We start from the raw sequence: 26585 nt of genomic DNA on the forward strand, positions 1-26585 counted from the left end.
TCTATGTTCTTTTAGAATAGTGATCATGCAACTTATAGCAATCTATGTTTTCTGGGGAAAGCTTGCATGTGTCAATTCTCTATCATTCTTCTCTTATCATAACATCATAACTGCAATGATATGCCATGAAAGGCAAAACATTCAACATTTCAATGAAAGGCAAAACATTCAACATTTCATCATAGCATGCTCTTTACATAAACATTTTCATGAAACAGTTTAGAATAATAACATCTTTAAAACATTGTAACTGCAGTTACCTTTTTCCTTGATTGAGCACGATGCAATGGAGTGTTGAGCGGTGTCGTATGAACCCACGTATGTCTTAGTGAATCAAACTAGACTTGGCTTTTTAGAATAAGGTTTCTAGGGCCAGAGCAAACGAACTGCTCTGATACCACTCTGTCACAGCCCACTATCCCAATGACGGGTTAACCGGGGTTATGACTTGGGTGAACAATAAGAAATGGAAATTTAAAAGGGATTTACCAAATAACCGACATTAATAACAACAAACTAGTGGTATATATATATATAACCACTTAGGTAATTAACAAATGAGCCAGCCATAACGACTAAACCCCAAATGAAAGTTAAACAAAATGAAGGAGTAATAAGTTCCACAATACGATAACAAATTCAGAGTGTTTGCAGCGGAAAAACGTGTGAGTTATGCATATGGAGATGCATACTCAAGGTTTCATTACATAAACATCAAAAGGGAAATCCGCTCAACACCAATCCATTCCATCGCCTGCTCAACCTGCACATTTAGAAATACATGCAGGGCTGAGTATAAAAATACTCAGTGACATAAGCCGAAAATACAACATGCATACATATATAAATTGAACTGCCATAACAGTAACACACAGGGGTTTTCATAAATGACCTGCGCTTACTAAAACATTTCATTCATTTTCATAAAGGTGGATGCGCATCCCATTTTCAGTCTATATGATCCATATCTGTCCTTTCTGTCACGCGCCGGGAAGGAGGCCTCCTTACCACGGACGCCAAGACCGGTCGCAAGCGACTCGCGGTCTCCATGAGTGTACACGTTAACCCTAGCTAGCGACCTTTGTCTAGCATAGGATCCCAATTGGATTTCCTTTAAAGTTGGCGAACCAACACAGATAGGATACATATAAAAACATAAACATTTTGGCAGTCAATCATTTCATAAACATTTCATTTTCATAACATTTTCATTTTCATAAAGGGCATTAAACATATAAGCATTTCATAAGAACTGAATAAATAGTCAAAACATATCATGCATATATATTCGCATATGAGGCCTACGTCACGCAGGGGATCTCTATATACGTAATAATAAAATAATGCCCACCTCAATTGTTCTTAAAGCTGGCGTGGAGTCGTTTCTTCTTCTGCTTCACTTTCTGTCGCCCGGACCTTCATTGATGAAGAGTCGATAAGTTCGTGAAGAAATTGTCATAAGACAAAGTCTAATTCTACGTGCCTAAGGTATCTTTTAATGTTTTAGGGTTCTAGCATCCATATTAATCTCGTTTCATTCAATCAATAAAATGTAACCAATTATCATGTAACTATCATATAGGTTCGAACCCATTTATTCGAACATCAACATGTACATAATCCATAACCTCCCTCTACACCCGTCATTTAGTCAAGTACTCCATCAATTAAGAACAAGCCATATTTTATCACCCTGAAAATTTAATCATTATAAATCATGCTTTCTCATACTTCGCACATTTTCATCACTTAAATAAATAAATCATTTATAAACACATGCTTAGTAATTTAATATCTCAATTAAATCTCAAGCTCATTTGATAAAGTAAATCATATACTTAATCATTCTATAACACAATTCCACATTTTTTTTTATCATGTAAATAAATAAGAAATTCCATTATTCATTTATAAATAATAAAACATTTTAAAATCCATTGAGATGAAATAAAACATTTTAACCATTTAAAAATCCATACTCGAAAAGCCTTGAAATATTATAAAAATGAGGGTTTAATCCCAATTTTTTTTTTTAAAGTTCAACAATAAATTAAATAAAAGAACGGACATCATTTAAAATAAATAGTTCCAACCTTAAATATTAAAAATTAAATCAAGAGATTTAAATTCACTAAATTAATTTAGTGAAAATTCAAACATTTTAAAATAAATAAGGCCAAAAATTTGTAGGCTTTATTAATCAATTAACAGTTCAAAACTTAATTAAAATGAGCCTCAATCAATTTAAATAAATACCCAACATAATTTAAAATAAAAATGGGCCAAGTACATTTTATTAAATAAAAATCGGCCCATTCCCTTATTTAAAATTTTCGGCCCAAGCTAGCAAGAAGGGCTTTGAGCCCAAGCCTAACCCTAATCATACATACATACACCACACACACAAACACATAACACACGCACACACACAGCCACTCTCACTCTCCCTCTCGGCTCTCCCGACTCTCTCTCTGCTCGGTCGAGTGCGGCGCCGCCTCCGGCGCGCCGCCTCGCCGTGCATCTCCCCTCCCCCTCTCATACTCTCGGTCTCTCCTCTTCTCTCTCTATCTCGCCGGAAAAACAGAGCCACGGCTCCTTGCTCGGAATAGGGCAGCAGAGGCTACCCCCACCGTCGCATCCATCTTCGCCGCCCACAACCACCGCCGGACTCACGGGGAAGAGCCGAGCGTCGCCGCTCCCGTCGTTCGTCTTGCTGGAATCGCGGTGGAGGCCGAGCCTTGCCTCGCCGGGAAGGTAGGCTCCAGATCTGAGCTCCCCCTCTTTTTCTCTTTTCCGGCCGACCAGGAACAGCTCGGTGCTCCCGCTGCCGTGTCGCCGCTGCCGATGCCGCCGCATCGTCGTCACCGGAGAAGATAAGTTCTCCCTCCTATCTCTCTCTCTCCCTCCCCTGTTCTCCCTTCTCTTCTTTTTTTGTTATAATCTAATCTCTCCCCCTTTCCTTTCTCTCTCGTTTTGGCAGAACAGGGACTGGACGGCAGTTGCCGCCGCGCCGCCGTTGCCGGCGCCGAACAGCCGTCTGCTGCTCCCTCCTTCCCCTCTCACGATTCGAACAACACACACGCAAGCAAAACACAAGGAACTCTCCAAATTTTTCAGTCCAGATTCAAAATATAGAACAAGTTAGGGTTTTAAAAATCTGTTCTTTCAATCATTCATTTCCTTTTTATTAAAACTGATTGTACATGTAATAGATTAGAGAATATAGTAAAATGTGTGCGTGTGTATTATTCTGTTGGTGGTTCTCTGATGGTAATAAGCTGATGTAATTGAAACAATAATAGTCTAAAAGAAGTGGTAATGGATGCGTGTGTTCGATCTGTTTTCATTTGAATCATAGTTTTGTAATTTAACAAATGAATGTATGGAGAAAGTAAAGTAGGAGGTAACCTTGATATGAGTAGGAAATGAGGAAAATCTTCTTTCTGAATTCACCAAAATTGGATCTGCGAATTTATTCAGCCAAGCTTAACAATGAAATTTTGGATCTGAAAACTATGAAAGAATTGGAAGAATTAATGGACGTTTATTACCTCTTTCTTGTTTTGGGAAATCTTGGAAACTGATTTGGAAAGCTGGAATCAGTGAATTATAATTCAAGCATAAGAACGTATAGCTTGGATCAGAATGTTAGGAGGAATGGGAGGAATGTTGGTTGCTGATTTTGATTAAATAAAAGCTAATTGCATGTTGAGATGTTAAAGTGTAGAAGATGGCTGGCAAAAGAAGGTGTAAAGAGTGTTTAGTGGAATGATGAGTGTGTGGAATAATGAGTGTTTAGTGGAATGATGAGTGTTTAGTGGGATAGTTGGCATATGATGAGTGTTTCCAACACCATCAATTTATTTAAGAGTAAGATGGATGTGGAAATGTGTAGGTGCTAGATGAATGTGATGAATAAAATCCTTATTCTGTATTTGTAATACTAATTTCGGGTTCTCATATAACGAAGCTTCGTTATAACTCTCTATAAATTACATATTTTATAACTCGTTTTATAAGTCGAAAATTAATTACGACTTCAAGTAAATAATAGAAATACTATTTCTATCGTATATAAATTAAATAACATGACTTTACTAAGTCAGTTATAATTCGAAATAATAATTATTGACTACTCAATAATCCTTTAAATCTCAAACGGATTCAAATAATAATAATAAGAATTTAACACATCAAAACACATATATAACAATTAAATCACATCAGATTAATCAAATTAGTTTTATTATTAATGGATGCCGAACCCTAATTATTAAGTCTTTAATCAGTGATTAAAAACTGGGATATGACATAGACTTGCCTTATTTTTGTAATAGTTCTTACACGTTTTTTACACAAAGGTACTTGTGTAAGAAAATTGTACAATTATAAGTTGAAAATATGTACAAAATCAAAACATGAGGCAGTTATTGGTAATTTACGTCATTTGCACCTATTAATTGATGAAAAAAAATTAAACAAGTAATATATTGCAGATGTCGAATTTAAAAAAAATAAGGATGTGTTTATTAAATTAAAACATCATATAAAGGTGAAAAAAAATTAAAATATTATATATGTTCCAGTCTCAAATTAAATTATCTACTTAAAAAAGTAATTAAATTCATTGGCCGACGTCATTAGCCACTGTAAATCATCAACGGCTAGTGATGCCAGCCAGTGAATTTTCAACGGCTAATCACAATTCTGGTTCCAAATTAAATTATTTACCTAGAAAAGTGATTACCCGCTTAAAATTTATTGGTCGGCGTCATTAGCCACTTAAAATCATCAGCAGCTAATGGCGTTGGCTAGTGAATTTTCAGCGACTAATCACATGTTACAAAGTAGTTAGTATAAAATTAGAGCTCGAGTCAAATTAAGTTGAGCACCACTAACTTCAAGCTCGATTAATTTGTTAACTACCTCATTAAAATTTAGTTGTATTACTGAAATTCCTAAATATTCATTTAAATCTAATTTCTTAATTATTTCAATAATAAATTACTACTTTATTCTAAGAAATATTAAAGGAGATGAATCAATAACTAATATACTACTCCACCCGTCCCATGAAACATGACACAGTTCTTTTCGATACGGAAATTAAGAAATTGATATTTTGTGTGTTAAGTGTGGTATGTGAAAAAGTGAATATGTGAATAAAGGGTAAATTTTTTGTCATTTTTAGAAACGTGTCATGCTTCGTGGGACAGACTAAAAAGGAAATTGTGTCATGCTTCGTGGGACGGAGGAAGTATTTGCTAAATTTTATGACAAATAAAAAATTATTGAAAATCTCTCTGTTAGTCAAAAGAAGGGGGCCAACCACCAAGTCAAAAGGGTGGATTCCACTTTAGCTGCAAATGGCTTCAAGCAATGCGGCCATCAATTTCAACATCTGCAACTTCACTATTCATTTGGAGGCTTGATCATTTGCCTATAAATAAACCTCTTCAGCAGCATCCCAACACCACCCCATCACCCCAAAACCCCAGAACAACACCAGAGAAGGGTGTGATATTAGAGAGAGAGAAATCTTGTGTGAGGATAGCTTCTGAGTGGAAGTTATACACGAGTGATAAAAGTGAGTTGAGAGATAGCATCTGCGTAGGCAGATACAAAATACAGTGTGGTATTTTTGTTGTACTCCTCCTTTTGAGATTCTCTAATATATTGGTGTGGGTCCGTGGACGTAGGCAGTTTGGCCGAACCACGTTAAAAATATCGGTGTCATTTTTCTTCTCGTTTCATATCGGTCGATATCCACAATATTGAGTCACACTTGATCCCGGGCGGAATTAGTTGTGTCTAATTTCTCAACAACAATCCTGGGCGGAATTATTGGCGTCTATAATTCCCAACAACTGGTATCAGAGCCACGGTGGTGGCAGATATTTTCTGATGTTTTTCGCTGTTACTATTCACGTGAATAGTGAATTCGTGAATAGTGAAATTTGTCGGTGGTTCCGATTTGTCGACAAAAGGTGTTCTAAACACGGTGGTTAGCTGAAAAATCAGAAACGATCCAAGGAGTCCAGATCGAGTGGGAGCAATGTCGACAGACGATAAAATTTCCAAAATTGATAAATTCAACGGTGTGAATTTTGAATTTTTTTTGGAAAATGCAAATGGAGGATTACTTGTACCAGAAGGACCTGTATAAGCCCTTGAAGGAAAATCCAGAAGTCAAGGACGCGGACGGAGCAAGTCAAGGAATGGCAGGCAGAGCTCCAGGATCCACAAGAATTCCAACAAATCAAAGTCTATTGAATGTTGGAACTGTGGTCAGGTCGGGCACTACAGAACGCAGTGTAAAGTACCTTCAAAGGGAAACGAGAAAAAGACCGAAGCCAATGTTGTGGCTGAAGGAGAAGGACGTGAGACATATTCCAGAGTTGAGGAATAACTTGATCTCCGTCAAGCAATTGTCAAGAGAAGGATGTGATACACACTTCTCAGGTGATTATTGGAAAATCACTAAGGGCGCAATGATTCTTGCACGTGGCAAGGATACTGGCAGCCTATACACAGCGATGAATGCGTGTGTGATGATTGCAATTGCTGATAGCAAGAAGAATGCAAATTTGTGGCACCAAAGACTTGGGCACATGAGCCAGAAAGGGCTCAAGTATATGCATTCGAAAGGGAAACTACCAGAAGAGGGTGAGTTTCAACACAAGTGGTAGAACTCTGAAGCAAGTAAAGCTTGAGTTAGTCCACACAGATGTTTGGGGTCCAGCAAGAGTTTCATCCATTGGCGGAAAGTCTTACCTTTGTGACTTTCATCGATGACCACTTGAGAAAGGTGTGGGTTTACTTCTTGAGACAAAAGTCAGAGGTGTTTGAGGCGTTCAAGAAGTGGAAGGCCATGGTGGAGAATGAAACTGGCTTACGGATAAAGAGATCCAGATGATACTGAAGAGTGCAGTACATCGAAGCAAGCAGATGAAAGTTTGCAGACGGAGGAGCCCAACTCTGAGGCTGATCCACCACAGTCTCCAGTTCCAGCTCTAACTCCTATTCCTAAGAGGTCATCTCGACCTCAGGTTCCTTGTATCGAAAGTCTTCCTGATAGTGTGGTCAGGCAGCGAGTCCCGTTGAGTGGTAACGGCGGTGCAAGATATACGAAGGTGTACCCCCAGTGAACTCACGATTGAATCCGGTGGTTCCTTGTATCGAAAGTCTTCCTGATACTGTGGTCAGGCAGCGAGTCCCGTTGAGTGGTAACGGCGGTGCAAGATGTACGGATTGTCGTTCGAGGGAGGACATGATGTGGTCCTTGGTTTGAGGGGATGATTTTGGAGAAGCAAAGCGAATTCTCGGGATGAGAATTTACAGAGACAAGCAAAAAGGTGTTTTGTAGTTGTCTCAGGACAAATACGTTGATCGAATCTTGCAAAGATTCAACTTGAGCAGTGCTAAGCCGGTTAGCTCAGCGTTAGCTAACCATTTCCGCTTATGCAAAGAGCACTCTCAAAAGACAAAGGATGAAAGAGACTTCATGGCTAAAATTCCTTATGCCTCAGCCGTTGGAAGTCTGATGTATGCCATGGTCTGTACTAGACCAGATATCGCTCATGCAGTGGGAGTTGTGAGCAGAATTATGGCAAATCCTGGAAAGCAGCATTGGGAAGCAGTAAGGTGGATATTGAGATATCTACGTGGATCTACTGATAGATGTTTGTGCTTTCGACAAGGTGATGTAGCACTACAAGGTTTTGTAGATGCAAATTTTGTCGGTGAGGTAGATCGCAGGAGAAGCACTACCGGTTATGTCTTTACAGTTAAGACAGAAAGACTGCTGCGTTGATCAAGGTGTGAAGACAGATTGAAATCAGTCTTCAAGTGGGAGATTGTTAGTCAAAAGAAGGGGGCCAACCACCAAGTCAAAAGGGTGGATTCCACTTTAGCTGCAAATGGCTTCAAGCAATGTGGCCATCAATTTCAACATCTGCAACTTCACTATTCATTTGGAGGCTTGATCATTTGCCTATAAATAAACCTCTTCAGCAGCATCCCAACACCACCCCATCACCCCAAAACCCCAGAACAACACCAGAGAAGGGTGTGATATTAGAGAGAGAGAAATCTTGTGTGAGGATAGCTTCTGAGTGGAAGTTATACACGAGTGATAAAAGTGAGTTGAGAGATAGCATCTGCGTAGGCAGATACAAAATACAGTGTGGTATTTTTGTTGTACTCCTCCTTTTGAGATTCTCTAATATATTGGTGTGGGTCCGTGGACGTAGGCAGTTTGGCCGAACCACGTTAAAAATATCGGTGTCATTTTTCTTCTCGTTTCATATCGGTCGATATCCACAATATTGAGTCACACTTGATCCCGGGCGGAATTAGTTGTGTCTAATTTCCCAACAACAATCCTGGGCGGAATTATTGGCGTCTATAATTCCCAACACTCTCTCTCTCTAAATATATATGTATATTGGGGGCATCTACAGACGTATTAATATGGAGTATTAAAATGGTCTTTGTATTGATTGCGATTATACTTTGAGAGCCATTAATATTGGCGGAAGTTTGGACGTGGAGAAACAAGAAGAAAATGGATAAACTTAAACTTAAAAAATAAAAAATAAAAGCAAATGTTGAAAATGGGTAAACGTTGTGTAATATTAACGACAGTTTACGAAAAAGAAACAGAAATGCATGAAATCCGATTCAGTTAAATCGGTCTTGGAAAACATTTCGAGCCACGTGTCGAAATCTTAGCAGCACAGACATTACACCCGGTCAAAATAGAATTTGAAGAGAGAGAGAGAGAGGCTTTTGGGTTGCTGGTGGTGTGATTTCCAGCAATGGATTGTCATGCCAAAAGCACTACTTTTCTTCCTTCATTATTACTATCTGTACTTCACTCCATCTCATTCCTCGTCTTCCTCTTTCCACACAAGTTATACCTTCCCAAATTACGATTCGGTCAGCTTCTCTTGCATCACAGCTTCTCATCCTTTTTTTCGCTTGCTTGCAAGGGTGGTGGAGCTGCCACCTCACCGTTATTTTTGTGATTGCAGAATGTGAGTTTTCTAGTGTGTTTCATTGCTTTGGTTTCGAATCGGAGATTTTCGCATTTGGTCAGTATGGTTGTTGCTTCATTTTGTACTGTTCTATCAGTTACTCTATTGGTGGCTGTGATGAATTCGTTGATTTAGAAAAGTCTGCCTTGTTAATGCGAATTTATGCCAAGATGCGCTTTTTTACGAATTATTTTTTATCCGTTCAAATCTCGTGTGATTCTTGAGTTTGTATTTAGCTGCTTTTTTTGGCAAAATAAATCTTGCTTCATGCACTAAGAGGAAGAATTTACTTTTTATTAGTCAATTATGTCCTGAATGCATGACAAGGATTGCCATATGTTGAAGAACACAATTATTTGGTTCCTGAAAGTTACACCAAGAAAAATGATTTCCCCCTTTTTGTTATGGGAAATTCAAGTATGATGTGATTAATCAGAATATGCTTGATTCATCAAGCTGGTGACTTTAGTGTTGCTGTTAGGCCGAAATTTCTGGTATATTCTGCGGAGACATTAATGTTATCTTGAGCCCACTCTACATTTTGATGTACTTTGTTTGTGTATTGTTCTCATACCCTGATTCTGCAGGATCGGTAACTCCTACAGGTTGAGAAGATCATTCGTTTTGATGGAATAATATGAAGATGAGTCTTTGAGCAGTTTTCTGCGGGGTAATTCTTTGTGGGATGGGAAGATTTTTCCAGCTCCCGTACGTTAAAGAAGATTTAATGGCCCAGAATGTTGTTACAAGATATGGTGGTTCGTCTCCAAAATTATTACACTTAAATAGGGGAGGGGGTAGTTTTCCTGCAAATGTCCAACTAGGAAAATGATTGTGGAAATAATGAATGTGTTATTTTGGACTCCTCCTTCATAGTATGAAGCTATTCTGCAGGGGACAAATTTAATCTCCAACTAAAAAGTGTAGCATACCTAAATTTTACTGGAATGAACAATCAAACAAACTTTTCTTAACTAGAAACAATGCTTCTTCTTTATATAATTCAGGCCTGGAGACACCGAGAAACAGTATGGAGCTGCCAGTGGAGACATTCTATGGCTTATATGCAGGAAGAGATAGTAAACTGGTGATTTTCTTATTTTAATTTCATGAACTTTTCAGTAGTTGTGGTTGTGGATATATGTGTTTTGGTGGAAAGTTGTCTTTTGGCTTTTCTCTTACTTTCACATTCACACTATTGCCCTGATCATACTGTAACCACCAAATCAAGCAGATAAAGCTTAGCACCCATTTAAGACAGTTCCCCTTTTTTGTGTATAACATACTACGGTTTTCCTCTATTTTTCCAGTATTCTTGTCATTCAGCCAAGGAGGCACCCAAGAAGACATGTTCCACTGAGGCTCCAATCAAGAAATTAATTAGCGAAGAGATTTCTAAAAGATCAAATGCCAGACAAAATGCACCCAGCATAGTGGCTCGCCTCATGGGAGTTGATACATTACCTGTTGTTCTGGAAGAAGAGCCAAAAATGATTGGAAGAATGTACGAAACACCTGCTAGGAAGTTCGCGGAGAAGGAACAACCTAGAAAGGACTCAGATCGCTATGATTCCTTTATGTGGGAGTCCTCAGCACAGCACAGCCTGGATTACTTTGACCAAAATTTTGACAGCTATTCTGATCACTGCAGTAGCCACATGAAGTTGAGGAAGCCTAAACGTCGAGAGCATCCTCAAGAACAGGAACTGCAGAAGTTCAAGAAAGAATTTGAGGCATGGCAAGCAGCACGAATTATGGAATGTTCAAAGGTTGTAGAGTTCAGTAACTCTCCCTGCCAGACAATAATGAAAGATGAAGTCAGCGAAGAGACAAAGTTCTGTTATGATGATTCTAAGAGAATGGAATCCTTTGACAATCTAATGGAACCAAATGATCTGCCTGTGCGTCTGCGTGAAACAGTTGCTTCTCGTAATTGTGGAAAGAAAAGGGACTATTTGTTAGATGGGGTGAAGGAATCTTTGTATTCTAACACAATGTCAAAAACAGACATTATTCCCTCTCATTGGATGAGTTCTGATCGGAAATCAGATATTGTCTCTGCGCCGACCAAGATTGTGATTTTAAGGCCTGGTCCTGACAGGATGGGTGTCAATGAAGATTCATGGAACAGTACTCCTAGCACTTTTGAAGAGAGGGGTAGTATACAAGATTTCCTTGAAGAGGTGAAGGAGAGGCTCAAGTCTGAACTGCAAGGTAAAAGTTCTAAAAGAAGTAAAACTGTCCGTGGAGGAGGAATTGAGACCCCGTACCGGGAAAAGCCTTCAGAACCCAGACAAATAGCTCAGCGTATTGCACAACAAGTAAGAGATAGCGTTACAGAGGACTTTGGGTTGAATTTACTTCGGTCAGAATCTACAAGGTCCTATAGAAGTGACATTCAGTTAAATGGAACAGATTCTCCTGAGTTCGTTAACAGAGAAACAAGGAAGTTATTGACTGAAAGGTTCAGGAATGTTCTGAAAGGTGAAACACATCGAGAAGTTCCGATTGTTTCACATAAAAAACAAAGATCGTCTGTGCTAAATCCTGAGAAGTGCAAAGCTGGACAATCTAGAGATATATGGATTGAAAATAGAATGGGCTATTCTGAAAGCTCGATGAATGATATTGAAAAGCAAAATAGATCTTTCAAGGAGGCTTCTGATGATTGCAGAATGCACTACAAGGCACCATCTCCCAGAAACCTCGTTAGATCTCTGTCAGCTCCAGTTTCAGGATCAGGAACATCATTTGGGAAGCTCCTTTTGGAAGATCGTCATATATTTACGGGGGCCCAGATAAGGCTGAAGCATGAAGTAGTTGAGAATGTCTCAATGGATGTCAAGAAACAAAAGAAGGATAAATTCAAGATGAGGGAAAAGGTCTCAAGCATTGGATACAGCTTAACACTTAGAGGAAGGCTGTTCAGAAGGAGAGTTCAGTCAGTCGATGAATTACACTATAATTGTGATGACCTCTTAAAAGATATTGCAAGTGGACCAACGGTTATGATGAGTTCCTCTGAGACTCATGTGAGGATCTTATTTTACTTGACATACCTTTTTATACTTGTGAAACTAAAGATGAAATTGAATGCTGATGCTTTACTAATAAATATGTGTTCAACTAACTGTATTTGTTTTAGGAGAATTCTACTGAAGTGCCACCAAGCCCTGCATCTGTATGCAGTAGTGTTGATGACGAATTCTGGAGGCCAGCAGTTTGTTCGAGTCCGGTATCATCTGGTTTTGACCAACTGGAGGACAGTGAAGTGCCTGATGTTTTCAGCCAAATAAACTCAAACTTGAATGGTAAGTGAAGTTGCACTTCTTACTTGTATAACTAGAGCTTGAACTTCTATACGAGCAAGTGTGACTGCTTTATTGAAAAGGTTTTTAAAAAAGGATATGCATAAGCTCTGTGGATGCTGGAGTAAACTAGCATAGTTAGCTTATTTTGCCTTTTTTTAATTTCATAAAACAGGCTTCTGACTTCTGTTAAATTTATCTCTTAGTGGCTGGTCCAGTTGGTCTATTAAACCTAAACAATACATAATTTTGTTGGAATTATGTAATAACTATGGTATATGTAATCCATGTTTGACAGCAAAAATGAAAGCAACACTTAATCCAAAAGATCATCATTTTTCTGGACTCAAATCTGGTGCCGCAGTTGCCTTATGATTCTTGTTTCTTCCATTTTTATTCATACAGATTTGCAAAAACAGTTAGATCAATTGGAAAACCCAGGTCTAGAGGAATTTATTACTGAAGAGAAGTCCGATGGTACTGATCTAGAAATAAAGGACACAACTGAAGCCTATGTTAGAGATTTGCTTGTGGCTTCTGGTTACTATGATGGTTCGTGTAATCGACCTCTGCCAAAATGGGACCCACTCGGTCAACCTATTAGCAACCAGGTGTTTGGAGAAGTGGAAGAGTCTTACAGAGAAAGCAACAAGGTTGATGAAAGTAGCACCAAAGGTGAGGGAAGCAAGAACAAATCACAGGGTGATACTTGATTTATTGAATGAAGCGCTACCAACTGTACTCAAACAACCTGCAAGCATGCCTAGACTCGGAAAAGCTATTGAGTCAGCGCGTCACCAGCCTCCTCTTGGAAGGGAACTACTTTCTCTTGTCTGGGAAATCATTCAAGGTCATGTGCACCCTCCAGCAGCAGATAGATCAGCTTATGCTCTTGAAAGTATGCTTGCTCGAGATTTGAAGTCTGACCCGTGGTCTAGATTGCTGGATGATGACATCAATGCTCTAGGTAAAGATCTTGAGTGCCACATTACTGGTTATCTGATTGAAGAAATTGTTAAGGATATGTACTCATTGCTTACTTGAGTAGATTCTGGAGTCGATAGCTTGGATGGATCTTTGTGTTCCATGGCAGCTCGACTTCTTCGTAGGCGTAGTGAATTAGCTCGAATTCAAGAAAAATCGACGAGGAAAAGATTCAAGACGAGAATTATGCTGTGTGAAATGTGTATAGTTTTAATCAGCATGCACGGCTGAGGTTCACTGAAAAGGTTGTGGTTGCATATATTGGTGTGGTTGTTAATTGTTATAGAAAGGTTGAGGGCTAGATAGCTTAATTGGTTTATGATTTTGTATCAAAATGAAAATGTTATTGCTCCGATCCATGTATATCAATAAATTAAAGTTAGCTAACTATTTGTTGTACTTGTATCGGAAATTTCTCATGCAGCTTTTGGCATGCTGCAACATAGTATGTTAGTAAAATGCGCATATCCAACTTAAATAGGAGAATTTGAGTAACTATTTTTTTTAAAGGAGAGTTTGAGTAACCAATAAATGTAAAGCCATTATGTGATGTTCAATGATAAATATTAACGTATGATTAGAAAGAAATTATTTTTTTAGAGAATTAGAAAGAATTTAATGAACAGAAGGCAAACTAGAAAAGTTTGGGTTTAGAATGACCTGTCTTGTACTTCTAATAAGTTATCTAATAAATGTCATATTGAGTCATACATGTAATGGGTACATTTCTAATAAGTTATTTAATAGATGTTATATTGAGTCATATATAATTTGCACACTTAGGGCATCTTCAGTTGGAGGAGAGGGTAGAAGTGAGGTAGAATTAATTGTAGAATTCTTGTTTCGACTAATTAGTTGTCGATGATTTTGCAATTTCAATAACTAATTCGGTATATTTTACATGTTCATAGGAGGGCGTCTATGCTTTTGCTTTATGAATATGATATTTTTTGAGCATTTCTAATAATCTCAAGTATTATTCCTATTAAATGAAGTAGTGCGATCGTGTTGTATTTTGAGTAGAGATAGTGATGTACCAAATTGGTACTGGAAAATTAGATACACCATTAAGGATGATCACATGTACCACTTAAAGAAAAAAAAAATAGTACTACTTATTAGTAATTAATTAATATATATATATATATATATATATATATATATACTTTTAGTTGTTTTTTTCATTTTTTTGGTCTTTCAGTTTATTTTTGCAATAGTTAATTTAGTTGAATTTACCGAATTATAGGATATGTAATTATTTTAAATTTCAACATTTAGTTAATAATGAATTAACTATCTCATAGTTATATATTTTTAAATTCTAATTATTAGTTAATAAATGTTTTTTTAGGCTACAAGAGCAAGTGTAATATTTCAAATCGGATCTAGGAGTCAAAATGGATATTCCAACTTCTAGATCATTACATCTTGAGAAAATAAGTAATAGAATTAGAAAGATTATGAGCTGCTCGATTAGTTAATAAATGTTAATTGCAACCGATTATATTACACACAGTTTTTAATTAATAATAATCATTATTGAAATATTAAATAAGTTGGGATAGTGGATGTTATCTCGTGCAATTAGATAAATTGTTTTGTTTGTGTTGCTGCTAGTAAGTAGTGGTCACCTTTAATTTTAAGCATGATTAGGTGGGGTTTTTTTGATAATTGCAATCATAAGTTTCTGCTATTATTAAAGTGAAAACATTACCTTTAATTCAGACGACTCACTTTATAAGCAATAATCTGATTAATTATCTTAGATGTGATTGGCATCTTAGACGACAGATTTGTAGAATCGTGCATGTTGAATCTAGTTTGAGAATTTAACTTATTTTGATATGCATATATGGTAAAGACCCACTATCTTATATGAGGTGTAGGAACTAAGTGACTCCACGTCGATTACATCCACAATCAATTTGCTCTTCCCAACTAGATTTTAATTAAATTTGTGGGTATCTACTCTAATGAGGTTGCTTCTGAAGAATATATATATGTATTGATATTAAATGTTTATGAATTTGATTGGTTATAGACTTATAGTTTGTAAGTAAGTAGTTTGATTGCATGGCTGCATTTATGTTTGGAGTGAGACAATATTTTATATTATGCATAGAATTCAAAGTACATCCACATCCACTCACAAGCGTATCCAACGGCCAATGTATCGAAATAGTTGAACACGCTTGTACATGTTGCACTATTATGTAATTTATTTATAAATTTATATTCACAAACTCTTCTATATAGTTGGATATATGATGTGAACGGTCCGGTTCAAATCGATTTATCTTTTTTTTATAGTGTCATTTGCATACACTAAAAATATCATTTATAATAGTACTCCATAATTTACTTTTATATAAAGAATTATTTAATTTTATAAAAAATATTATTTACGAATTATCATTTACATACATTAATAATATCATTTGTATTTAATAAAAATATCATTTATCATTAGTAAAATTATCATTTACGCTAATAAAAAAGTTTGAGCAAAAAGAGAGGCAAGTCAAATCGATCGAATCAGCGAGTCTAGACGCAAGTCTGAATAGAATTGACCCGTTCGCATGATGCAAATGGATGTAGAGGAGACCACTTCATTTATATTTACTGATTACAATATCATCACCACCCCTAATTTATTGGCCATAGGCGGTTCTAATAATAATAATAATATCCATATATATTTCCAATCAGATCAAGATTAATTAGTCTAAATATACACAACAAGAAAAAGTGGTGTTAAGCTGTTAATGATAGAAAATTTCGATGGTTAAGACTGGCTTTAGTGACCAAAATGTTTTATTTTTTTTAACGACCAAAATTATTATTATTATTATTATTATTATTATTATTATTATTATTATTATTATTATTATTATTATTATTATTAACAACTGTAATTTGGGTAGTTACTATTTTTTCAAAAAAGATTTATCATGCATGTTAAAATCGATATTTCTTTTCGGCCATTAATATTATTTTTGCAACGATCGAAATTCTGGTCATTTATTTAAGACCGAAAATTAGGTCTTTAAAACGTCATCAAACAATGAAAATTTAAGACCAAATCTAGTATTTATAACGATTGAATTTTGTTGTTAAAAGTTAGAACGACCATCAGAATAACAACACCTTAAATTGATCGACATGACAATGATTAATAAAAAGGTTAATTACCGGTAAAACTTTGTGTATGTCAAGAAGATTTTTAAGATCATGTAATATTTTAGAATCAGCTCAAACTTTGTAGTTTTAATGATAATTAACCCTTTATTATTTATAGGCCACATATTATCTATACAAACACAAATAAATCACATCTTATTCAATTTAAGTTCGATTTCACTGAACTCACTCGTCGTGGAAAAATCAGATAAATTGATTTTATGAGCAATTAACCGTTAATAAAAAGCCTTGAGAGCTCAAAACCCAAATAAACTTTAAACTATTCTAAAATGGCAAAAATATTTTAGGATTTGAGTTTGGAGTTGGATTGCCATTATTCAAATTTCAAATGTCACTTAATTAGGGAAGCTTTCTTAATTTCCAAATAGGAGTATATTTTATGATCCCAAAATTAAGGATATATTTATGAGCTTATGATTGAGGCACATAAACACACACACGAAATAGATAGATACACATGTTCATGTATGTATGTATTTATAAATTCTGCAGAAACAGAAAATGGATAGATTTTCTCACACCTCAAGAACCGTACCTTTGACACAGAGATCACCCAACTTTGATTTCAATTAGAACAGTCGCCGCTAATTTCGGGCGTAGAAAAAAAAAGTAGATAATTTGCACTAAATTCTACTGCACATGAGACTATTCCTTGTCGCCATTCACATTAAATATAAATACATTGTATATATAATTGCCTCAATTGACTGTCTTTTTGCTTTGCTTTGTCGTTACCTTTTTCCTGTTGTTTCAGCAAATTAAGCGGAAGAAAGTGGAAAAAGGAAATTTTTTCTTGAGTGATGGAGTGGGAAAAGCAACCGCCGCAGCAGGCGGAAGAACCGGGCGGCGGCGGAGGGATGTTTGTGAAGGTGATGACGGACGAGCAGATGGAAGTTCTCCGCAAGCAGATTGCTGTCTACGCCACCATTTGTGAGCAGCTCGTTGAGTTGCACAAATCCCTCACTTCCCAGACCGATCTTGCTGGTAATTTCATCATACATCTCTTGTTCATTACTCTGATTTTGGATGATTTGTGGAAATGGTCGGAATTTATGTTTTTTTGGGGACCCTTTTGGTTTTGGATTGGTAATTTAAGGGAGATATGTAGTATAACCGAAAATATTAATCTTGGCTGTGATTTTTTTGGTCTATCCTTCTGTTGTATTAAATTGCTTGTTTATTTTGTTAATTGTTTTCATTCTTTGCTTGTGAGTGGTTTACTCCTCCAGCTTGAATTCTCAATGCAAATTACAAGTTGGGTTTGTGCATTATTGGTCGAAGCTTTACAGTTGATTAGGAATTTAATTATATCTCCCCATCTTCATGGCTTTATGATTCTGACTTGATGAAAGGAAGTAGTTGAGAGATTTGAAATACCATTTTTGTTCTGTTTTAAATATGTTATCATAGTGAGTATTTGTTGTTTGATTCTTTGGTTTCCGTTTATGTTGAATTTAGTCTTAAAGATATAATCAAGTGGGGTTAGATCAGATGTTTTCTCTTGTTTATTAAGGATAGAAATAGACGTCCTTTTTATTTATTCCTGTGATATTTGTGTCTATTGGTCATATAACCTCCCTATTTTCCTATTCCGGTTACATGGGAGTCTAATTTAATCAGCTTAGCTTCTCTTTTTTGGAATTTCTTGTGACTTGTGCTTGTAAGTCTATATGGTATGAAGTGTTGTTAAATGGATAGTAATGGAGGACAGATTTTCTTCACTTAACTACCTTTGGCGATGTTTGTTGGTTGACATTCTTGGGCAGAAAGTATAACCGGAAATAATTTGTGTGTTTCGTTGTCACCGTTCTTGTAAAGTAGTGCAAGTATAGATGAGTGATTGAGATGCGTCTCCTCTTGGTAAAAACTTATTTATTCAGCTTCTGATGTGAATGAATTGTCTTCCTCAATCAGGAGTGAGGTTAGGAAATCTGTATTGCGATCCCCTGATAACATCAGGTGCCCATAAAATCACCGGCAGACAACGGTGGACCCCAACACCTATGCAGCTTCAGATTCTTGAACGCATTTTTGATCAAGGGATTGGAACACCGAGCAAACAGAAGATCAAAGAAATAACCAGTGAGTTGTCTCAACATGGCCAGATTTCTGAAACAAACGTCTATAATTGGTTTCAAAATAGGCGTGCTAGGTCGAAGAGGAAGCAACAGGCTGCACCGTCAAACAATGCTGAATCTGAAGTCGAGACAGAGGTAGAGTCCCCCAATGAGAAGAAAACAAAGCCTGAGGAATTTCAACCTCAGCAGATCCTAACTTCAAGACCAGAGGATCTCTGTTTTCAGACGAGTTCAGCAATACATTCTGTCGATCCAAGAACCAGCAAACCCGAACCAATGTTGCCTCCTGAAGGCAGCTCCAAGTTTGGGGGTAATTTCGGGGAAATGTCCTTTTATGGAAATATGTTATCAAATCCAAGTACGTGCTTCTCCCCAAAATAGTCATTTCTTCTATATTATGTGCTTAGACGTACCAAATTGCATACAACCCTTCCATATGTAGAATGATAGAGTCAAAGGTTTTGATATGCAATAAGCTCCTGTTTATATTGAAAAAGAATGAAAGCAACAAGCGAATTAAATAATAAGAGAAACCTCTAGAAAGTGGCTAGCTATAGGCAAACACCACGAATAGCACGACGTGCTTCGGGTATTTTTTTTCTCTTTTAATTATTCCTTCCCATTTTGAGCCACATGTGGCTCTTACTTCTGCTGTTATGCTAGAAGTCAACTAAACAGCTTTTAAGGTAATTATGCAAAATAATCTGCGGCTTGTATTTTTAGATGTTTGTACTTTGTAGTCACTGATTGAAGCGTGTTCACATGCACGTTCTTGCCTGCAAATTTATGATGCATTTGTATCTGGTTGCACACACATTTGTAACCCGAATTTGTAAGTAGTGTTTCTGAGAGGTTTTGCCTTCCAATGGAGGGAAATTCCATCATTTCCTTTTCTTCTGCGAGTTACAAAATCAAAAAGTAGACAACGAACCATTTTAGCTTTGAGAACTAAAGGAAAAAGTGTTGGCAGATTGCCTAAGCACGACCACTTTTCTGATGATGGTCAAAGACGAAGCTGGGATTTTCTTAGGTGCAAGCTATGGATAATTGAAAGCTGTTGCATTTACATTCATGAAATCCTTCAACTCAATGTTTTATTTGCATAAAAATTTCACGCTTTGACCGCATGAAGTTGGTATATGCAGGAATGGACCAGTTCATAGGAAAGATAGAAGTTCCCGGTAACTACAATCCTTATTTACAGCAAGAAGACTACAACATGGATGGATAACCGTATAGATCTCTTGACTTGTGGTATATGTGCTTTATGAACTGAAAATATTAGTTGCTTCTGCTCGAACTCGGAGACTAATGCTGACCTTGTCGTCTTGGACTGCATTTTGAAGACCAATGAAGTCGGTATTCTGATATATATCGCTCTAGAGAGCCCGTCCCTATTTTTCATTTTCGATTTATTCCTTTTCTTTTGTCTTGCCTCGTTGCTTTAAATTACGACTGTGTGCCCTGTCTATTGTGTTCCTTCTCACTCTGTAGATTAACAGATCTTCTTACTTTTGAATCTTTGATGATTGTTTTAGCAACTTCTGAATATATTGATTCATATAATATTTTGCTTTTGAGGATAGCTGTTTATTTTGATTTTGCTTTTGATTTTGATTGGTATTGCAGGAAATTTCTGGGTATAAAAATATGAGGTGAACTGTAATTGATTTATCTTATTTGATTTCCAGAAATTCAAATTGTGACGGGCACTTTGACAATTACGCCCAAATCTTAAAGCTTAGACAATTGTGCTCAAATCTTAATATCAAATGATCAAATGTTCAATATGAGCCTCTCTATGATTGCCAATTACCAATTATTTATACGCTTCATAACACTCATGAGTCATAGGTTCATGGATTCATGAAGTAAATGAAAAGACAAGACTTGAATAAAATCAAGGTCATCGAATATGACTTATTTGCTCATATGAAGTAAATGAAAAGACAAGATTTGAAGGAAATCAACGTCCTCGAATGTGACTTATTTGTCCATATCGCAATTTTACATATTCATCGGTCTTAATGGGTAAAAATGCCATATATAATTGCTAAATTGTATATGAAAAATGTCATTTTTTTTTTATAAATATAGGCATTTTATGCCCAAATTAAATAATTTAAATACCTTTTGATGTTGATGGCTTTTATTATTTTTTTGTGAAAATTCCTGTACATTTGACTGATTTGACAACTATCAGTCAGAATGTGTAAACAAAATCTAAAAAATAGAACGATCTAAAATATGTTTCCTTTACTAATTTTTTTTACGAGATTGTCTTAGTTAAAGTTTTTTTAATGAGGCAACTAGTGTAACATATAAGTAAATGTATGTCATGTACTCTTTTCCTCTATCAAATTTTTCCTATAGGATTTTTACAGAGATGTTTTTAATGGGCATGAACATCTAAACAACAATGTCAACCAAAGAGTTATGTTTTGTAGAAAAATTGCTTGTATCACGCAACTCAAATGATACATGCAGATTCTCAGAAGCGAAAATCTGTGTGACTTATTCATGAAGATATTAACAACATCAACACTTAGAGAGTTGGTATACAAGATCGGAATGTGTCGACTCCAAGATCTACAATGATTATGTTTAGGGGGGGAGTTGTACTCTTTTTCCTTTGATTATGTTTTGTCTCGTTGAGTTTTCCTAACAAGATTTTAACGAGGCAACATATTTTAGGGATGGTCATCCAAGCATGCATATGTCTTTCCTAGTATAGATGAAGAACAAACCCTAAACCCTATCTCTGTATCTCACCTTGTAAGAAAGACACAATTTTTTAATAGGACATATCATCAAGAAAGAATGTAGAACAACCTCGTGTAGAATAATCCCGTTGATAACGTATAGTAAATTAGAGAAAAGAGGAGAAGAACAGAGAATAATAGCATATAGGGAGATAAATCTGTAGGAGCGTATTATTGTGATAACTAAATACCTCTATTTATAGGGAGCTACAAAATTAGGGTTTATGATTTGTTCTCCATCTATACTATATGTATATATTTATAACACAGTTACATTTCTAGCTCCTTCATAATTTGTAGGTAAATATTAATTAGACTATGGACTAATATCATACTGTTATTTAATTATTTTACGATAAAAAATATTACTTCTTCCATCCCCCAAATAACTTATTATCTATTTTGGGATATTACTCTACCACTAATAATATCTCGGCTCATTTATTCTTAATTTTCACCTTTTCACAACTATCAATATTAATTATACCATATTTTCACTATTTTCAATACACTCAACAACTTTATCTTAAAATATGTGTCCTTCTTTCTAGAAAGTTATTTGGAGGACGAAGAGAGTATAATTTATTACATCTTGATAAGTAAGTTTTTTATGTGTATTTGACTAAATTAGATTATGCCTCAGTTTTTTAAACTATATATACATAGCAATATTAAATATATATATAGATTATGTTGGAGAAGGAGAGTGGGCTACCGTCCTATGGATATAATTAGCAATCCAAGAACAATCAATAGGCTTAGAAATAGGCTAAGCAAACAGAGTAGTATAGAAGTCCACAACATAGGCGGCCATAGTAGTCATATCCTCAGTGATAACCCCATCAATGCTCAATCTAGTAATGGAATTACGAGAGCGCCGCCATTTCACCATAGAATGAAAAAATCTCGTGTTTTTGTCTCCGTCAGAAAGCCAAGAAACCCTGCTCTGCTGTCAAAGATGGTCAATTTTGCAGCTAAACAGAGTGCCAATTTTCGCCTGTAACTGGACCTCCTGATCAAAAAGCTCCTCAGAATAGCCCTGCTCATCAATACCCTCCTGCAAAACACTCAGGTCTTGCTGAAGCTCAGCCAAAGCAATGTTGTAATTACCAAAGACTTCCTTATTCCACATCTTCAGAATAGGACGAAGACACTTGAGCTTTTTCATGACCCGCACCATCGGACAAAGGAAATCAATCGGCTCATCCCAAGAGGCTCGAACCTGGTCAAGAAACCCCTCATGAGAGCACCACATGCCGAGAAAACAGAACCTCCGTCGAGCAATAGGGACAGCCGAATCCTGACAGCGAAGCAAAATAGGCGAGTGGTCAGACTCCAATCTAGGCAAAACCAGCACCGCAGACGAGTGCCAAAGCTTCGAGAACTCCTGAGTAAAGAGGGCCCTGTCCAAAACTGATTCCACAGGAGAAGAAAATCGGCGGCGATCGGTCCAGGTGAAAAAAAAGAGCTAGAGGACTCTGGCTGAATAAGCAAATGAGTATCAAGAAAATCTTTGAACTCATGACACGGAGTCGAAGCCGGAGTACGCCGGCCCCGACGCTCATGTGCCCCAAGAATCGAATTAAGTCCCCAATCATAAGAAAGCTCTCCACAATAAAATGACTAACAGAACTCCAAAGATGACGACGTTCAATGTAATCACAAGCAGCATGGGTAAAAGCAACAGTCATAGGAGAGCCCATAATACTGCATTGAATAATCACAACCTGAGCCGAAGAGAAAACCACAATCAGATGAATAGAGTGAACCGCAAAAATCCAAATATTCGAAGCATGAGATCCGCGATCGTTTTGATGCACCGACACCAAACCCAGAGAATGCCAATAAGAAGCGCGAATACGAGAAAAACGACGCTTAGGCTCAAACAGACCCAGTAAACAAGGTTGATACGTAACACAATAATGATGAAGCAAAGGCATATCATACTGTTCATACCTCGAATATTCCAAGCAAGGACGTTCATAAAGAAGAATTAGGGTGGCCATCCTCATCCTGAGGATCATCATCGTCTGCCATGTCACCCCAATGCTTAGAGACGGCACGAGACAACGCCTTAGTGGCGTCATAGGTTTGCGTCTCGATCGTGAAATCTTGAATGATATTACCATCAGCTTGTGCCCGGGAAACCATCTCCAGAACCTCCGTCGGATCATGTACATGTCCAAGAACCGCCTTACGAGACACAATCTCCCGGCGAAGCTGTTCAATCTCCGTATGTGCTAAAGGATCATAGTCTAAGGAAACTAAACCATCCACCGGAGACCGTAAAAAAGATATATAGCGCGGTCTCTCGGCGCCATCCGCGCCCATCCCGAAATAGGGAATGAGATATAGAACAGGAGGGGAAGCAGAGGTAACAGCTTACGTCTGCTCAGGATGCTTGGGCGCATGTCATGCCGGAATCGAAGAGAAAGACCCCATCTTAGGACCCTCAGCGTTGTCTTTGCCCTGGTCCGCCGTGGCACGTTGAGGATGTGGCCGACGTTGGTCGGCCCGTTGGTCAATGAGCTCAGAGGCGTTGGCAGGAAGGGCGGTGCTTGTCAAACGAGGAACAACAACTTTAGTGTCGAGCCGAGGCAGCTTGGCGGAAGAAGGCCCGCCGTTCACCATCCCCGTAGAAAAATTAGGAGCAGCCCCGGCAAATGCCGCGGGCGAGGAAACTTGCGGAGACGACTTAGGGCCGAAACCAGACGGGTACTCGAGCTCCGACTCCATGACCTCTTGAAAGACTTTGCCTGGGATAATGTCCATCGGCTCACCATCAATCGAAGTTAAAGCTAAGAAAGAGTTGTGAGTGCCCAATTTCTTCTGAACCTGCTCTTCGGCCTTTAATCCCTCTGTAGAGAGCTCATGATTCTGGGAGCTTAAATCAGTGTTTTTCTGGGCTGCATTGCTAGGCTTGTTCTTCGAGCTAGTAACTTGCTGCCAATCATTTTGTTTAGGGCAAGCCTTATATATTGTTAAAATGTATATATTAAATTAACCATTTTTTTCAACAGAAAGAATATGTTGGGATCTTGAGAATGAGCGTGATGTGAAGGCGATGTGGTTGCAAAATGCCGAAAAAGGTGAGTGACAACATGACTACATGAGCGACTTGAAGAGTCGCCTCAGGCAAAAGACCGAGGCAGGGGAGACGATGGATAGACCTATGGGCATGAGTGACGATTTCTGGACTGGGCTCAAAGAATACTGGGCGCGGGAGGATGTTCAGGCAGTTTCCCAGTGAGCGCGTGCGAACCAGATGTCTGAGCCCAATGGACCCGGTACAGGGATCAGCAGGCACGTTGGAGGGTCTCAGTCCACTCATATCCTGCAGCAGATCCTGGTTAGTAATTATCAATTAAGTTCTTAAGTAATATATATCGCAAATAATAACTTATTTATCTTATATATGCATGAACAGAGCTTGGAGAGTGGACTCCCCTCGACTGCACAGAACTATAGCACCTTTCTTCGCCTCCACACACGCCCTGATGGAAGTTATGTGAATGAGATGGATGTCAGACTTTATGTAAGTGTTTAAGTTTAATCAAATATTTGTAATACATAGTGAAATGTATTTATTTTTTAACAATTATGCATTGTTATGTATGAATTAAGCGGAGATTCATCGCATTGCTGTTGCGCAAGGACGAGAGCACCAGCTGAACGAGATCTACTTGGAGCTCGTACATCCCAACAGGTTACGACTGTACGGCACTAGAAGTGCCGGTGTGAGCCAGTTTAGTAGGGGGTCTACTAGCAGCACCGGCACTTCCGGGATGTCTCAGTAGATGTATGAGACACAGATCTCCACGCTGGAGGAGCGCCTGCAGAAGGTTGACGAAGACAGGGCTACAGAACGAGCAGCACGTGAGGCTCTTGAGCATGGGGTGGCTATGTTCGAGGAGTTTATGAGGCGATCGGGTCAGCTACCTAGTCCTCGATCCCCTACTGATTAGGTCTCTGATCCCCTGTCCATCATCCTGACTTCTACATATTTTGTTTTGTTGAATTATTTATTTCATGTTTTGGAACAAAATTACACTTGCACTTTTCTTTTTATATTTATGTTTTTTTGAACTATTTATTTCATGTTTTGGAACAACATTGCACTTACCTCGTTCTCCATCCCCTATTTATTGTGATTGTATAATTAAGTCGAAAAATAGACTCCCTCCGTCCCTGAAATAGCTTCCTCTTTAGGGACGGCACGTGTTTTAAAAAAAAGTTGTAAAGTGTATTGATAGTGAAGAAAAAATGCTATAATTATTATTGGAAGTGAAAAGTAAGAATAAATAAATATTATTAGTGGTGAGGTAGTTGTCCAAAAATGGAAAGAAAGAAAGAAAGATGAAGTTATTTGGAGGACGTTCGAAAAAGGAAAAAGATGAAGTTATTTCAGGGACATAGAGAATATGTACTTAAAAAAAAGGTAACCTAAATTGAATTTAACGTATGCAATTGAATTCAAAATACATTACAAATACCAAATTAAAATACTTATGGTGTATAAACTAGATTGATAAAATAATAATAATAATAATAATAATAATAATAATAATAAATTAATAAATAAATATTTTTTTGACATAAAAATACGGACGGAAACGAGACCGATCCATAATTAACGACATCTCTTGGATATCATCTCCACATATTTTAAGGTTATGAATGTATGATATTGTATATTGAAATAGAGTTTAAATAAATTAATAGTTACTAAATATATCAATAATACGAGTGTTCTGTACTGGTGACCACTCGAAAGGAACTTCAAGGTTAAGCGTGCTTGACTTAGAGCACAACTAAGATGAGCTATGATGCACAGATTCTTCAAAAATTAACATGTACGGCGAATCAGATTCTTTTAGGGTGCGATTCTCTCGGATTCTCGTCGGATTCGCACCCGATTCGCCACGTGACGTATCTTTTAAAACAATTTATAAAAATAAATCGGATTCGCAAATTCCATAAGCGAAATTCACGTATCTCGTGCACGAAAGGTCTACACAAGGTTATTTTGATAATGTTATTTTCAGTTATGACTTATATATTGGACTAATAATATTTGAATCGTTATATTGTTGCTCAATTAACTTATATAATTGAAAATGCTTAACTTTTGGGTAAATTACATATAATTAATTTAAGAAAATTTAAATTGTATATATTTTATAAGCATTATATATCATATAATTTTAATAATTA

The 26585-nt window shown here is 37.1% G+C and overlaps 2 protein-coding genes and 1 long non-coding RNA gene across 5 annotated transcripts; 2 read left to right on the forward strand and 1 right to left on the reverse strand.

The window, feature by feature from the left end:
* Positions 1-473: 473 nt before the first annotated feature.
* LOC131001725 (uncharacterized) lies at positions 474-1858 on the reverse strand. Its single transcript, XR_009094005.1, has 2 exons — positions 1352-1858; positions 474-763 (listed from the first exon to the last, which is right to left on the reverse strand). It is a non-coding gene; the product is annotated as an uncharacterized LOC131001725 (long non-coding RNA).
* Positions 1859-8675: 6817 nt separating this feature from the next.
* LOC131001542 (uncharacterized) lies at positions 8676-13717 on the forward strand. 3 transcript variants are annotated; one of them, XM_057927997.1, is made up of 7 exons: positions 8685-8940; positions 9036-9095; positions 9626-9796; positions 10046-10125; positions 10349-12070; positions 12184-12349; positions 12752-13717. In XM_057927997.1, the coding sequence occupies exons 3-7, from the start codon at positions 9724-9726 to the stop codon at positions 13057-13059; spliced, it is 2349 nt and encodes a 782-aa protein (XP_057783980.1). In that variant the 5' UTR covers positions 8685-8940; positions 9036-9095; positions 9626-9723; the 3' UTR covers positions 13060-13717. The 3 variants fall into 3 exon arrangements, with proteins under 3 accessions (XP_057783979.1, XP_057783981.1, XP_057783980.1); XM_057927996.1 differs by having other exon boundaries at positions 8676-9038; XM_057927998.1 differs by lacking the exon at positions 9626-9796 and having other exon boundaries at positions 8683-9038.
* Positions 13718-16817: 3100 nt separating this feature from the next.
* On the forward strand, positions 16818-20194 carry LOC131001660 (WUSCHEL-related homeobox 8-like). The gene is made up of 3 exons (XM_057928222.1): positions 16818-17515; positions 18446-18967; positions 19755-20194. Exons 1-3 carry the CDS (start codon positions 17332-17334, stop codon positions 19838-19840), a joined length of 792 nt encoding a protein of 263 aa, XP_057784205.1. The 5' UTR covers positions 16818-17331; the 3' UTR covers positions 19841-20194.
* The last annotated feature ends 6391 nt before the right edge of the window (positions 20195-26585 follow it).

Source organism: Salvia miltiorrhiza, chromosome 8 (assembly GCF_028751815.1).
Source record: "Salvia miltiorrhiza cultivar Shanhuang (shh) chromosome 8, IMPLAD_Smil_shh, whole genome shotgun sequence".
NCBI lineage: Eukaryota > Viridiplantae > Streptophyta > Magnoliopsida > Lamiales > Lamiaceae > Salvia > Salvia miltiorrhiza.

Excerpts from the sequence above, each read along its gene's own strand:
- LOC131001660 (XM_057928222.1), top strand. The coding sequence starts at position 17,332 with ATGGAGTGGGAAAAGCAACCGCCGCAGCAGGCGGAAGAACCGGGCGGC. Across the intron at positions 17,516-18,445 it reads TTCCCAGACCGATCTTGCTG|GAGTGAGGTTAGGAAATCTG; the intron begins GTAATTTCATCA and ends TTCCTCAATCAG. Across the intron at positions 18,968-19,754 it reads AAATATGTTATCAAATCCAA|GAATGGACCAGTTCATAGGA; the intron begins GTACGTGCTTCT and ends TGGTATATGCAG.
- LOC131001542 (XM_057927996.1), top strand. The coding sequence starts at position 9,724 with ATGGGAAGATTTTTCCAGCTCCCGTACGTTAAAGAAGATTTAATGGCC. Across the intron at positions 10,126-10,348 it reads CAGGAAGAGATAGTAAACTG|TATTCTTGTCATTCAGCCAA; the intron begins GTGATTTTCTTA and ends CTATTTTTCCAG. Across the intron at positions 12,071-12,183 it reads TGAGTTCCTCTGAGACTCAT|GAGAATTCTACTGAAGTGCC; the intron begins GTGAGGATCTTA and ends TATTTGTTTTAG.